The 13,361-nt window shown below is 41.8% G+C and overlaps 1 protein-coding gene across 1 annotated transcript in view; it reads right to left on the reverse strand.

Moving 5' to 3' along the window:
- Window positions 1-13,361, reverse strand: part of LOC124596573 — a 69,960-nt gene that overhangs the window by 2,756 nt on the left and 53,843 nt on the right. The window contains exons 3-4 of the mRNA XM_047135766.1: window positions 12,170-12,294; window positions 5,061-5,345 (exon numbers count right to left, since the gene is read on the reverse strand). Of these exons, the coding sequence (XP_046991722.1) occupies window positions 5,061-5,345; window positions 12,170-12,294 (410 nt within the window). The remainder of the gene's footprint in view (window positions 1-5,060; window positions 5,346-12,169; window positions 12,295-13,361) is intronic.

Genomic DNA, 13,361 nt, shown 5'->3' on the forward strand with positions numbered 1-13,361 from the left:
GTTTGTCAGTATTTGATGTGGTTTACGAAATATATCCAGCGGTAACGTAAGGTGACTCACCCTGTATATATATATATACTGGGTGAGCAAAAAGTCAGCATAAATTTGAAAGCTTAATAAACCACGTAATAATGTAGATACATGCTTGGAATGACATGTGGTTTTATTAGAACAAAAAAAAAAAAAAAAAAGTTCACAAAATGTCCGACAAATGGAGCGTGAAAGATCTCTTGCGCGCGTCGTTTGGTGATGATCGTGTGCTCAGCTGCCACTTTCGTCATGCTTGGCCTCCCAGGTCCCCAGACCTCAGTCCGTGCGATTATTGGCTTTGAGGTTACCTGAAGTCGCAAGTGTATCGTCATCGACCGACACCTCTAGGGATGCTGAAAGACAACATCCGACGCCAATGCCTCACCATAACTCCGGACGTGCTTTACAGTGCTGTTCACAACATTATTCCTCGACTACAGCTATTGTTGACGAATGATGGTGGACATATTGAGCATTTCCTGTAAATAACATCATCTTTGCTTTGTCTTACTTTGTTATGCTAATTATTGCTATTCTGATCACATAAAGCGCCATCTGTCGGACATTTTTTGAAATTTTGTATTTTTTTAGTTCTAATAAAACCCCATGTCATTCCAAACATGTGTGTCAATTTGTACCTCTCTATCTGCATTATTCCGTGATTTATTCAGTTTTCAAATTTATACTGACTTTTTGATCACGCGGTATGTAAGACAAGCCCTGACTAGCCCAGCACAAACTGCGAAGGACAGAAACTTGTAATTTTGGAGAAGGTGTTGATCATATACTGTAAGCATCGTTTAAGAAGGGATTTTTGAAATTCCGCCCCCAAGGACATATATGGAATGAAGTGTTTTTTGGACCTAGAATTACCAAAATTGGTATTTGTTTTCTCAGTCACAAATAAGAAATACGTATTTCAGCATTTTTGGAAATTTAACCACTAAGGGGTAGTGGGTGAAATTTTTTTGAAAACATACACTCCTGGAAATTGAAATAAGAACACCGTGAATTCATTGTCCCAGGAAGGGGAAACTTTATTGACACATTCCTGGGGTCAGATACATCACATGATCACACTGACAGAACCACAGGCACATAGACACAGGCAACAGAGCATGCACAATGTCGGCACTAGTACAGTGTATATCCACCTTTCGCAGCAATGCAGGCTGCTATTCTCCCATGGAGACGATCGTAGAGATGCTGGATGTAGTCCTTGTGGAACGGCTTGCCATGCCATTTCCACCTGGCGCCTCAGTTGGACCAGCGTTCGTGCTGGACGTGCAGACCGCGTGAGACGACGCTTCATCCAGTCCCAAACATGCTCAATGGGGGACAGATCCGGAGATCTTGCTGGCCAGGGTAGTTGACGTACACCTTCTAGAGCACGTTGGGTGGCACGGTATACATGCGGACGTGCATTGTCCTGTTGGAACAGCAAGTTCCCTTGCCGGTCTAGGAATGGTAGAACGATGGGTTCGATGACGGTTTGGATGTACCGTGCACTATTCAGTGTCCCCTCGACGATCACCAGTGGTGTACGGCCAGTGTAGGACATCGCTCCCCACACCATGATGCCGGGTGTTGGCCCTGTGTGCCTCGGTCGTATGCAGTCCTGATTGTGGCGCTCACCTGCACGGCGCCAAACACGCATACGACCATCATTGGCACCACGGCAGAAGCGACTCTCATCGCTGAAGACGACACGTCTCCATTCGTCCCTCCATTCACGCCTGTCGCGACACCACTGGAGGCGGGCTGCACGATGTTGGGGCGTGAGCGGAAGACGGCCTAACGGTGTGCGGGACCGTAGCCCAGCTTCATGGAGACGGTTGCGAATGGTCCTCGCCGATACCCCAGGAGCAACAGTGTCCCTAATTTGCTGGGAAGTGGCGGTGCGGTCCCCTACGGCACTGCGTAGGATCCTACGGTCTTGGCGTGCATCCGTGCGTCGCTGCGGTCCGGTCCCAGGTCGACGGGCACGTGCACCTTCCGCCGACCACTGGCGACAACATCGATGTACTGTGGAGACCTCACGCCCCACGTGTTGAGCAATTCGGCGGTACGTCCACCCGGCCTCCCGCATGCCCACTATACGCCCTCGCTCAAAGTCCGTCAACTGCACATACGGTTCACGTCCACGCTGTCGCGGCATGCTACCAGTGTTAAAGACTGCGATGGAGCTCCGTATGCCACGGCAAACTGGCTGACACTGACGGCGGCGGTGCACAAATGCTGCGCAGCTAGCGCCATTCGACGGCCAACACCGCGGTTCCTGGTGTGTCCGCTGTGCCGTGCGTGTGATCATTGCTTGTACAGCCCTCTCGCAGTGTCCGGTGCAAGTATGGTGGGTCTGACACACCGGTGTCAATGTGTTCTTTTTTCCATTTCCAGGAGTGTATTTTTAAAGAAGTACTGAAGCATTTTAAAAGCTACATCTATTAAAATTGGTATCTGGCTCTTCTATTAGAAATAAAGAGATACGTATTTCAGTGTTTTTGGAACTGTAACCCCTAAGGGCGTAAATAGGGGATGAAAGTTCTTATGTAACTATTTCATTACAAAGCATTTTTGAAACTAAATCTCTGAAAATCTGATTCTGGCTCCTCAGTTAGAAATAAAAAATACGTTTTTCAATGTTTTTTTCGAAATTAAATCCCTAGGGGGTGAAATAGGGGCTGAAAATTGTTATTAAAATATTTCTTTATATTAATATACTTTAAGGTTAAATCTATTAATATTAGTATTTTACTTCTAAGGAAATAAAGATGTATATTTCTACCGAAATGTCGCTACAAGAACTCAAAAGGCAGGATTAGCAAAGACCTCCGACTCCAGCAGACGGAATCGCTTTATGGTCAGAAGTACATTCAGAAAAGACCATGCTTCTATGGCCTTAACTGATGTGCAAAGTTAAGAAGTAATTACAATTTCTGAATTATACAAAAATTCGGTTAAAGAAAAACAAAAAATATCTGTGTAGACCATGCAGTTTATGCGAGCAAAGCAGCAGGCACTAAGTTAGTAGAATATAACTTTGGTTGTAATGCTATCCTTAACTTTCAGTATTTCATTGCGTACATGGTAGTAAACATTTCAGCTATTAAACCACTAAAAGAGCTTCCCACTGGAAGCTCTCGGTTTTCCTTGTCAATTTTGTATTTGAAAGAGAAGTCATTATTGAAAGTACTGAATTAAATTTATCTCTAGACTCTATTATTTCTGGTCTGTTCACTGCTTTGTCATTAGGTTCTTTTTTGTTATCTCAACTGTTTCATCTGCAGATGTACCACTGTTCAGATTTACAATGTCTTGATATAGAAAATTGCTCTGAGGTGGTATAGACAGGTCATGCACACTGTTTATAAGTTCATAGCTGTTTTTTATGGACTAATAATTTTTAGAACAGCATTTTTCAACTAGCAATCCACTTAGCTCTCTTATTAATTGTGGGCTAGGCTATTAACTGAGTTCACAGTAGGCCTGATTAGTGCGTTGATCTTATGAATTTTTGGTTGTGCTCTGAATGTAGGGGCTGTGGGAGTCATTACAATAAGGTCCTGTACTTCCTTCTTAGTGTAAAGAAAGTTATTGTTGTTAAGGCATTTTCTTACTTGGGTCAACCTGCATTTCATGTGTCGTCAAATACTGCTGCAAAGAAACGAAAGCCGCTACTCATCTATACATTGCAATATCGCTGTATGCATTAAGTGTATAATGTTTATGTCTATGTAGAAACGTTTTGAACAGTGAAATTGGTTCAAGTCAGCGTTAGACTATGAGAGTTCCGCCAATGTACCAACAACGCAAATGAAGCTTTGGGACTTCAAAATCGTAAGTGAAGAACTCACTAATTAACCTTGCATCACATGATTATTGCACTATGAAGTGATGCAAAACTATCTGCATCAAGTGCAGGCTGTGGTATCAGTCACACCAAATAACGAGGCAGAGTTCCACGCCAGCAGGAGACACTACTAGAATATCGATTTCTGGACATCCACTGTTCTATCCCCCCTTCCCCCCCCCTTCCAAATACCCCATTAGTTATGCCAGTAGCAGTGAACAAAACAGTGTTCTATGTTAATTTGCATGAAGATGTATTATTTTTAAGTAAAATATATCTTTATGCATAAACTTTACATCCTTGAAACACACTACAATATGTTAAATTAAACACAAAATAAATAAATGTTACTGGTAGCAGAAAAATACAAATAATTATTCCACACAGTCACGGTTGCTAAACGTAGAGAGCATAGCCTCAATTAACAAAAACCACAGTATTGTAAGATGTTTTGAAATGATTAATGATTCAGTCTCCTTTTCCATCTGCAAAAAATATCTCCATGATGGACGAGTTTTCCATATATCCTTCTCCTGCTCTGTACCTGAGGTATACGAAGAAAATTAAATTTTGCTCCAGAACACCAATTCACAAAATTTGCCCAAGGTGGTTTTTGCAAGATATCTCTGAAAGATTCCCATTTAAATTCCGCGAATGTATCTGTTACATGTCACTACATTATATCGGCCAGTTACGATCGCAGCAGTGCGCCTCTGGATTCCGTCGACGTCTACTGCCATCCCTACTTGAAGACAGCATCCTGCTTAGAAAAAGCGCTCTCGAAAGCTGTGTACTATATGGATTCACCACACTTTCCCTGAATTCTCCAAAGAAAATCAGGTCTTTCAGTTGCTACAGTTAATTTTATTTATTCATTCTAATACAAATGTTAATCGCTACAGCTAATTTTATTTATTCATTCTAATTCAAATGATACTGTCGTATTACTCCTAGATATTTAAGAGGGTTGACAGAGTTTAGAAATTTACCAATAATGATGTAATTAGGTGTTCTAAGGATTTTTCATCTTGTTTGGGAAACGTTTACATTTAAGGGCAGCCTGACATCAACGTTTCTTAGGATCACGTTACAACCGTTTTGAATCGTCCTCGGGTACGACTCAAGCTACTCACTGAGAGTGGAAAAAGAAAACTGTGTACGTAAATCAGGAGACGCTTGCCTTACGAGTCCATCCTGTGTCTGTGAAATGTGCACGCTGTTGATCATCCAGTGGAAGATTCCTTCATCGGTGACCCAATGCTGCGCCCGCTGAAGCGTAGCGATGCAGTCCTGAATGTAGGGCAGACCGTGGCAGGAGTCGTCGTAGAAAACGGACAGGGTGAAGTCGTTGCTCATGTCGGAGAATACGTCAGTGGTGGTGCGCGTGCCGGCCGCGTCCACGAGGTACACCAGCGCGCACTTCTCCGACGTGAAGCTAACGCCCTTGTACCACATCTTGGCCAGCCTGCAGGCACAGCATTAAAAGCTTACGTAAGTAATACGACTTCTGGAAGCAATTACTTCGATGCTGGAGTTACTAAGGAAGGGGGATAGGGCGAACAGGAACCTCCTGTCTTGAAACTACCTGGCAGATTAAAACTGTGTGCCTCACCGAGGCTCGAACTCGGGACGTTTGCCTTTCGCGGGCAAGTGCTCTACCAACTGAGCTACCCAAGCACGACTCACGCCCCGTCCTCACAGCTTCACTTCTGCCAGTACCTCGTCTCCTACCTTCCAAAATTTACAGAAGCTCTCCTGCGAACCTTGCAGAACTAGCACTCCTGAAAGAAAGGATATTGCGGAGACATGGCTTAGCCACGGCACAGTGCTCTACCAGCACTTGCCCGCGAAAGGCAAAGGTCCCGAGTTCGAGTCTCGGTCCGGCACATAGTTTTAGTCTGCCAGGAAATTTCATATCAGCGCACACTCCGCTGCAGAGTGAAAATCTCATTCTGGAAACTGCCTGTCTTGCTTGCCAATTCTCTTAAGACTGGTGGCATTCGTATTTTCCATTCAAAGCCATCTCACCGGGTTTGTAAGAATGAGATGTTTATCTAGACCAGAACTAAGTGCTCTATTGGCAATGTATTAAATGTAACATTCTAACTCTGCTAATGGTCTAATGATATTCCTCGAATTGCTGTCTAAGATTGAAGTTGTATATCAGATTGGCACTATGAATGCCAACCCACCAAGATTTGCGGAAGAGTCTCTGTGCCACTCGTAATAGTGGTAGGAATATACTAGTAGAGTGAAGCTTTGACTCAATCAATGGAGTGCTCTGGACCGTCTCCAGTGGCGAGCATTGCCTATGGAGGAAGATGAACAATGTTCGACTTCCTGCCCGACACTCGGATCTATCAAGAACATTTATATCGGCGTGCTCTCCACTATAAATTGCACATATATATACATATTATTGATTCATACATTGATGTCTAATTTCAGGAACTAATGTAGGGATTTTCATCGGTTTTCACTAATAGATAAATTTATTCACGAGGAAGGGTTGTGTGTAGAATTTACGAGGGTGAGTCAAATGAAACAAATCGAAATTTCGCGTCGTTATCCTGTAAGTTGGTAAGGGTGCTACAAACCGTGCAGAATGGCCTGAAGGTGGCAGCATAGTGCAGATGCACACATACCGTCGCAGTATCAGTATAAAGATAGCCGCCAGACTTGCGACTTGCACCAGGGAAGAACACCGCTCTGTTATTCGGTTTTTGCGTAGTGAAGGTGTGAAACCTATTGAAATTCATCGACGAAAGATGGTTCAGTGAGGTGATACATGTCTGTCACAGCAGCAAGTCTGCCCGCATCTCGTGGTCGTGCGGTAGCGTTCTCGCTTCCCACGCCCGGGTTCCCGGGTTCGATTCCCGGCGGGGTCAGGGATTTTCTCTGCCTCGTGATGGCTGGGTGTTGTGTGCTGTCCTTAGGTTAGTTAGGTTTAAGTAGTTCTAAGTTCTAGGGGACTTATGACCACAGCAGTTGAGTCCCATAGTGCTCAGAGCCATTTGAGCCAAGCAGCAAGTCTATGAATGGAATAGGAAGTTCGCAAATGGTGTGAATTCAGTGGAAGATGCTCCTCGTCCAGGTCAGGCACAACGAGTTGTGACTCCACAGAACATTGCAGCAGTTGAAGCCATAGTGAAGGAAAACCGCCGAGTGGCATTGAATGTCATTGCAGCATGTTTACAGATTAATCATGGGTCAGTCAGCACAACACATTGTGCATGATGTGCTCCAGTTTCACAAAGTGTTTGCAAGATGGGTGCCACGACAGCTGACTCCTGAAATAAGAGAACGACGTGTTGATGATTGTGAAAACTTCTTCGGCGCTGTGAACGAGAAGGTGATGGCTTCCTTGCAAAAATCGCTACTGGGGACGAAATCTGGGTTCACTTACACCAACTGGAAACGAATAGAGCGAGCAAAGAATGGCGCCATTCCTCAACACCAAAACCAAATAAGTTTCGAACAGAACCATCAGCAGGGATGGTTATGCTGACACTCTTTTGGGACGAAAAAGGCGTCATTTTGGAGCATTACATGCCTAGAGGGACCACTGTCACCAGTGCATCATACACAGATCTCCTAAAAACTCATCTGCGGCACTGCAATCAAATCAAAGCGACGTGGATTGCTGTCAGTAGGTGTCGTTTTGCAACATGACAATGCAAGGCCCCACACTGCCCGTACAATAGTTGCAACAATCACAGACCTGCATTTTGAGTGTCTTCCTCTTCCACCATACCAGACCTTGCCCCAAGTGATTTCCATATGTTTGGACCACTCAAAGGCGCAATGGGAGGAAAGAAGTTCCATTCTGATGAAGAGGTATGCTACGGGGTGCATGAGTGGTTGTGTGGACTACCAAAAGAATTTTTTTCTAAAGGAATTTATGTACTTTGTAAGCGCTGGAGGACTTGCATTGAGCATGGGGGAGATTACGTAGAAAAGTGATACAGCTTTGTACCACTTCTGCACAATAATATTTTAAAAAATCTTTAAGGTTTTCATTTGACTCACCCTCGTACTTGCTGAGTACCACGCGTTGCCAGGGTATGTATTTATTCCAATCATCTGATAGTCCATTCCCTCCTTCGTCCTCTCTGTCCGTCTTGTCCTCCCCTCTCCCTGTTTATCTCTTCCTTTTTCCTTTTTCTGTCCATCTCCTCCTCTTTCCTCTCTCTATCCATTGCCCCTCCCTCTGGCCATCTATTCCTCCTGCCTGTATCCATCTCCTCCTTTCCCCTCGCTGTCTGTCCATCTCCTCCTCCCTGTTCTGTCACCACATTATCACGCTCGTCCCAACAGGACGTTAGTGGTTCTTACCTCTACAGTATTTCTTCCCAGCTCGTAACTAATGTGTGTTTCGAATTTGGCTGAAATCGTTCCAGGGATCACCTTTTTACCCATGGTTCTGCCTGCGCACGCATATATCAGGTATATTTCACGTATAGTTAACATTTTTCACACGTATTTGTACACGTATTTCAACTGTATCTGTAGCGAATTGCGCTCTACAGTTTCATTTTTACGTAGCTTAATTTTTATTACGGAGAATCTCCTGAACTATGTGCTATAAAATGATATAATTTGGCAGGTACATCCAGTGATACATGTAGTAGTTGTCTGCGAAATGTGTTGTGATTAGAGTTTGTAATAAAGAACTAATGAATCAAAACGTCATGTTTCATGTGGCAGTTGTACTGCATCAACAGCGAAATTGTAATATGCGAAGAATTTCTTCCTTTCATCATTTTACGGGGATTTTCAGCGAGAAAAAGTCTCTCAAAGGTTTGAAATTATGCGTAAAGTTTGTTTCAAGTCATCAAGTCCTCTCATTCTCAAATATGGGATGACTACACTGCTTTCTCACCCCCACCCCACCCCCACGCCTCTGATAGGTATGTAGTTTTTACCCCACAGTGATGATTTCCAGTGTTGGGTCTTCATTGTGTTATCGACTTGTAGAATGATGAGAAATGTTTCTGTAAATAACTTGATTCTTGAGAAGAAAAACTCAATTCTAGACATTTTCCAAATAATAACCTTAAACGGCAATCTAGCGACACTACATAAGAACGATGAAATTGGGTAAAAAATGTAAACATTGTAAGCCACAAGGTACAAACCGAATTATTTAAATCGCAAGGACAGGAGATAAGTGCGTTACTGAGAATACAGGTACTTCCTATACAGGATGAACATTTGTAAAACCGACAAACTGCAGGGGTGGATTACTGCCTGAAAACGAAAGAAAAAAGGTCATATGATCATGTGTCCATAAATGGACGGTGTGCGTGCAACGACAACCACATTCGTTTCTCTGCAAGGAGCCATGATCTCCCAAACGCCCAAAAAGGGCTTGAAATGTTGTGTGATGTGGTTGGTGTCTGTGAGGGTACTTGTTTCGGTACAGCCGTGCTGCTTCTCTACCGCACCCATCTGCTTGGCCTACACAGACACCATCACCTCATTCCCAACATGAATACTGGGCCATTCTGCTGCTTACAGCACGGTGCATCAATCACACAGCCTGCAACACAGAAGGAACATTAGCACATGCTCAGAGGAACAGTCATTCGTAAGCGCCATCTACAGTGGCAACATATTCATAGGACGTTTATTCCTCCATTTTCAGTCAGAAATCCGTCCCTGAATTTGTCGATTTTTTTAATGTTCACCCTGAATATCCCAAAATTCAAAAGTTTGCATAACTTTAAATTGTATATCCGCCAGCCGACATACTATGAATACCAGAATATGTAGATACACTAACAAACCCGGCGGTGCTAAGCAATTGCTAAAAATACATGGAACAGAGAACGGCTTCAAAAGTTTCAAAAGACTATAACTCGACATACGCTTAATTTTTTATTTTTAGTCACTCAGAAGCTCCCTGCACCACCCTGTATATAATCCTCTTGATCTTTTTCCAAGTTTTTTCTTCTTTCTGGACCCTTTAGTGGCCAACTGTGCTGTATACTCTCCTTTATCAATGCAAACCTTGTCCACCCGTTCAAGTTCTCTGATGAAGTTTTCTCCACAGTTAATTCCCATATGCTTTAACACTTTCACGCTACCAATGTTGCCATCTTTGAAAGCAATAACAGCTTCACTGCCTCCCCCTCCCCCACTTCAGTGTCTTCATTACAACAAAAACATTTTTCGGTGAGCGAGTCCATATACGATTATTGAATGACTCATTGGGATTTTGAGTCTGACCATGCAGACACTTCTTCAGTAATTCAGGATTTGCTAGGTCTCTGTAAATATGTTTTATGATATCCATGACTGTTGCTGGGATGGAATGTTTATGGCTGTATCAACTGTTTAAGTACTGGGCACTGTAGTAATTGCACCATTAGTCAGTTCCAGGAGGACAAAGGTGGTTTACTGGTTTTTCATTAGTTGACAGTCAGTGGAAGATGGTAGCCCATACAGTCTGTTTCACTTTCAACAAACCCTCAGTATTATTTCTAATGGCTATCCCATAATACTGCTGCAGTTCATCAATCATTTTGTCTGTGAGCCTGCCTCTTATGGTTTTACCATCAGAAAGTTTCTTGTCTCTCAAACTTTGTTTCAAGTTCCTCAACCTGGTACCCATCCTCTTCTGGACATGAGCAACACATTAAAGTCTTGTAATAATCTTCTCAACATAAGGCTGAGCGGCTACTATACTGTTATATGCATTTCAGTCTCAATCGCCTAAGAACTTAGTGTAACACATTCCCCTTTCATTCGCAGATCGACTAAAAATTTCAATAGCTGCAGATGCCTCCATTCCACCGCTTGTTCCTTCTTAATTTCTGTCACAGATATGCCCTTCTTCATTCCCTGATTTACATTTATAGCAATGTTTGGTTAAAATTTGGAATACCTTTCCAGTATCCACACTGGTCACTGTAGCAGCAGAATTCTTAGAACTGTTGCCGCACTTCTGCCAAGTGCCATCAAAAGCTACTGGTATGTCAGTCATACCATCATTTATTTCAACATCATCGTTTGCAGCACCCTTCATTGACTCACATGCAACAGATTCGACAGCAGCTCCAATGAATCCTGCATACTTGTCGATTTTATAAGGTGGGCATCGCATATTCATCACGGCATACATTGTTTCTGCGGCAGTGAGTCCTTTGCCAATAGCTCTCAATCCATAAAACCACCTAACATTTACTTCTAAATCTTTATCTTTACACTTATCAGAATTCCAAAATGAATGAGTATATTTACAACTGGCACAATTAATGATAAGTTTCCTGGTTAGCCATGTGACACATCACTGTCTTCATGTAAACTAACTGGCCTTCCATATATTTTACAACTCACACATTCACCTATACACCCTTGTTATGATGTGTAAATCTGTCGGAATATAACCTAACCTACCATTTACATCACTTTCGTTTTGAGAAAACTGTGTATCACAACGTCTTATTTTAATCTTCGAAGTACTAATGGGTGTTTCTCTAGATACTAACGAGTTTGCCTGTATTTCATTGTCTGTAACTTCAGATGCCACATGTTGAACACAATGTTTCCCTTTATTCGAAAATCTATTATCATGAAACCCATGTTTCTTAAAAACACTTGGTTTTGGCGTCATACTTCACTTTTTGAGAGATTTGTTAATCTATTCGTCACTTTTCCTCAGACAAACGTTAGCACGTCGGTATACAGCGCGTGTTTATGCCATGAAACGATAACGATACTATATTTGACAATTCTACCAATACAAACACGTAATTTAACCTCGTAATTTAACCTTTATAACACAGCAATCCACAGTCTTCTGTATAAAAAATTACCGATTTTGTTAGATCTTGAAATAATGCACGTAAAAGTTTTAACATTTTCAACCGGTCTAGATTATACTTAAAAAAAAATAATAAAATTCTTCCCATGTGTGAATTTTATTCTGAAAATTGCAAATTTTATAATGAGATAAAAATCTGAAAATGTGGAAAAATTCCCGTTCTAACTCCCCTTAACGACATTAACTGAAGAGACAGTACCCACACAAAATATCTAAGTCCCTCAGTTTCTAATGCTTCTTGTATTTAACCGGGATGGTTGATACGAGATTAGTATATCTGACGGGAAAAATCGGGTTACACTGAAAACAACTTGACATCTGAGATAATCTGTGTTCTCTATGACGTCATTTACATTTATGATCGGGAATATCTTGTTTCGCTGAGTATGAGTCGGCTGAAAACATGTAACTTAGTATATTGGAAGACCTCTACAGTGCAGAATTTTACGTGGTTATCTTACTTGTAATTTCCATTGGCATCGTTGGCGAGGATCTCGACGCGGCTGCCGTACTGGTAGACGCAGCCATTTGGGTGGATCAGTGCTGAAGATGACCCGCTGCTGCTCAGTGCCAAGAATATGTTGTTCTGAAAGCAAAGGTTCACTAATAGAGCTATCCCTATATTACTGAGTCTGAACGAGCATCACAACATTGGTAGATATCAAAAGGTAAAGGAGAAAACGATATTGATCGATATAGAAATAGCAGTTATATTATTCTGTTTGCATGAAAGTAGAATTTATTTTCAAATGCTTGATTAGTTACAATAAGACGAATTTCATTAAGATATAAAGAGACTATGCGCAATAAAAAATACAGTAATTGTAATGAATAATTTTTGCAGTGGCCTCCGATCAGGACTTTCTGTCATCACTCATTTAACGCAGCTGCTGTCAACGAAAGGAATTATTTCTGCTTGTTCATTAAAATATAGCGAGAGGTCATTTTCATACGATTTAGTATTACAAGGTAACAATGTATTTCCAACAGGACAGATGGATTCTGTACTTCTCGTTACCAGGTTTTACTCACTTTTTTCGATCTGACACGTCTTTTTGTGTTGAACGCCTTTCAAGAAAAAATATGGTTCAATTCCTCCACTTCTATTGGCCTTTGTTTTTTGAAATAAAAAGACGAACAAGATCTTTCCTGCTCTCAGATGAAAGTTGAATAATCCAGTATTCGTGATTAGCCTGAGTATCGTCACTGAACATGGCATATATTCGTAGCTTCGTAACCCTCTTGGCCGCTCTGCTCCTAGCCTACAGTTCTTTGTGGCATGTTGTAATACAAAATCCAGTTAAGTATCTTCTCCTACATTAAAAAATCCGAAAAACATAAGGACTTCTTTCAGTTGTCATCCATAGCTTGCATAAACGACATTCTAGGTGAGTCAATTGATACCATTCTGCCGCAAGTAAATAAGTTATTTTTAAATTCTGCTTAACAGCTCATCCCAAATTTCAGCCAACCCGCATCGTTTCAGTAATTTATTACCACGTGTAACAATGCTGAGCCTGATTTTCGTTTTATTTAGTATTTTATTAATTTCTAACAAGGACTTTTCGTACAAGAGAACTGTATCGCTTCTTAGACCTTTTTTTTAAAAAAAATCTGAGTTTTGAATCAGTTTTACATTAAAACAAAAGAAGT

Source organism: Schistocerca americana, chromosome 2 (genome assembly GCF_021461395.2).
Source record: "Schistocerca americana isolate TAMUIC-IGC-003095 chromosome 2, iqSchAmer2.1, whole genome shotgun sequence".
NCBI lineage: Eukaryota > Metazoa > Arthropoda > Insecta > Orthoptera > Acrididae > Schistocerca > Schistocerca americana.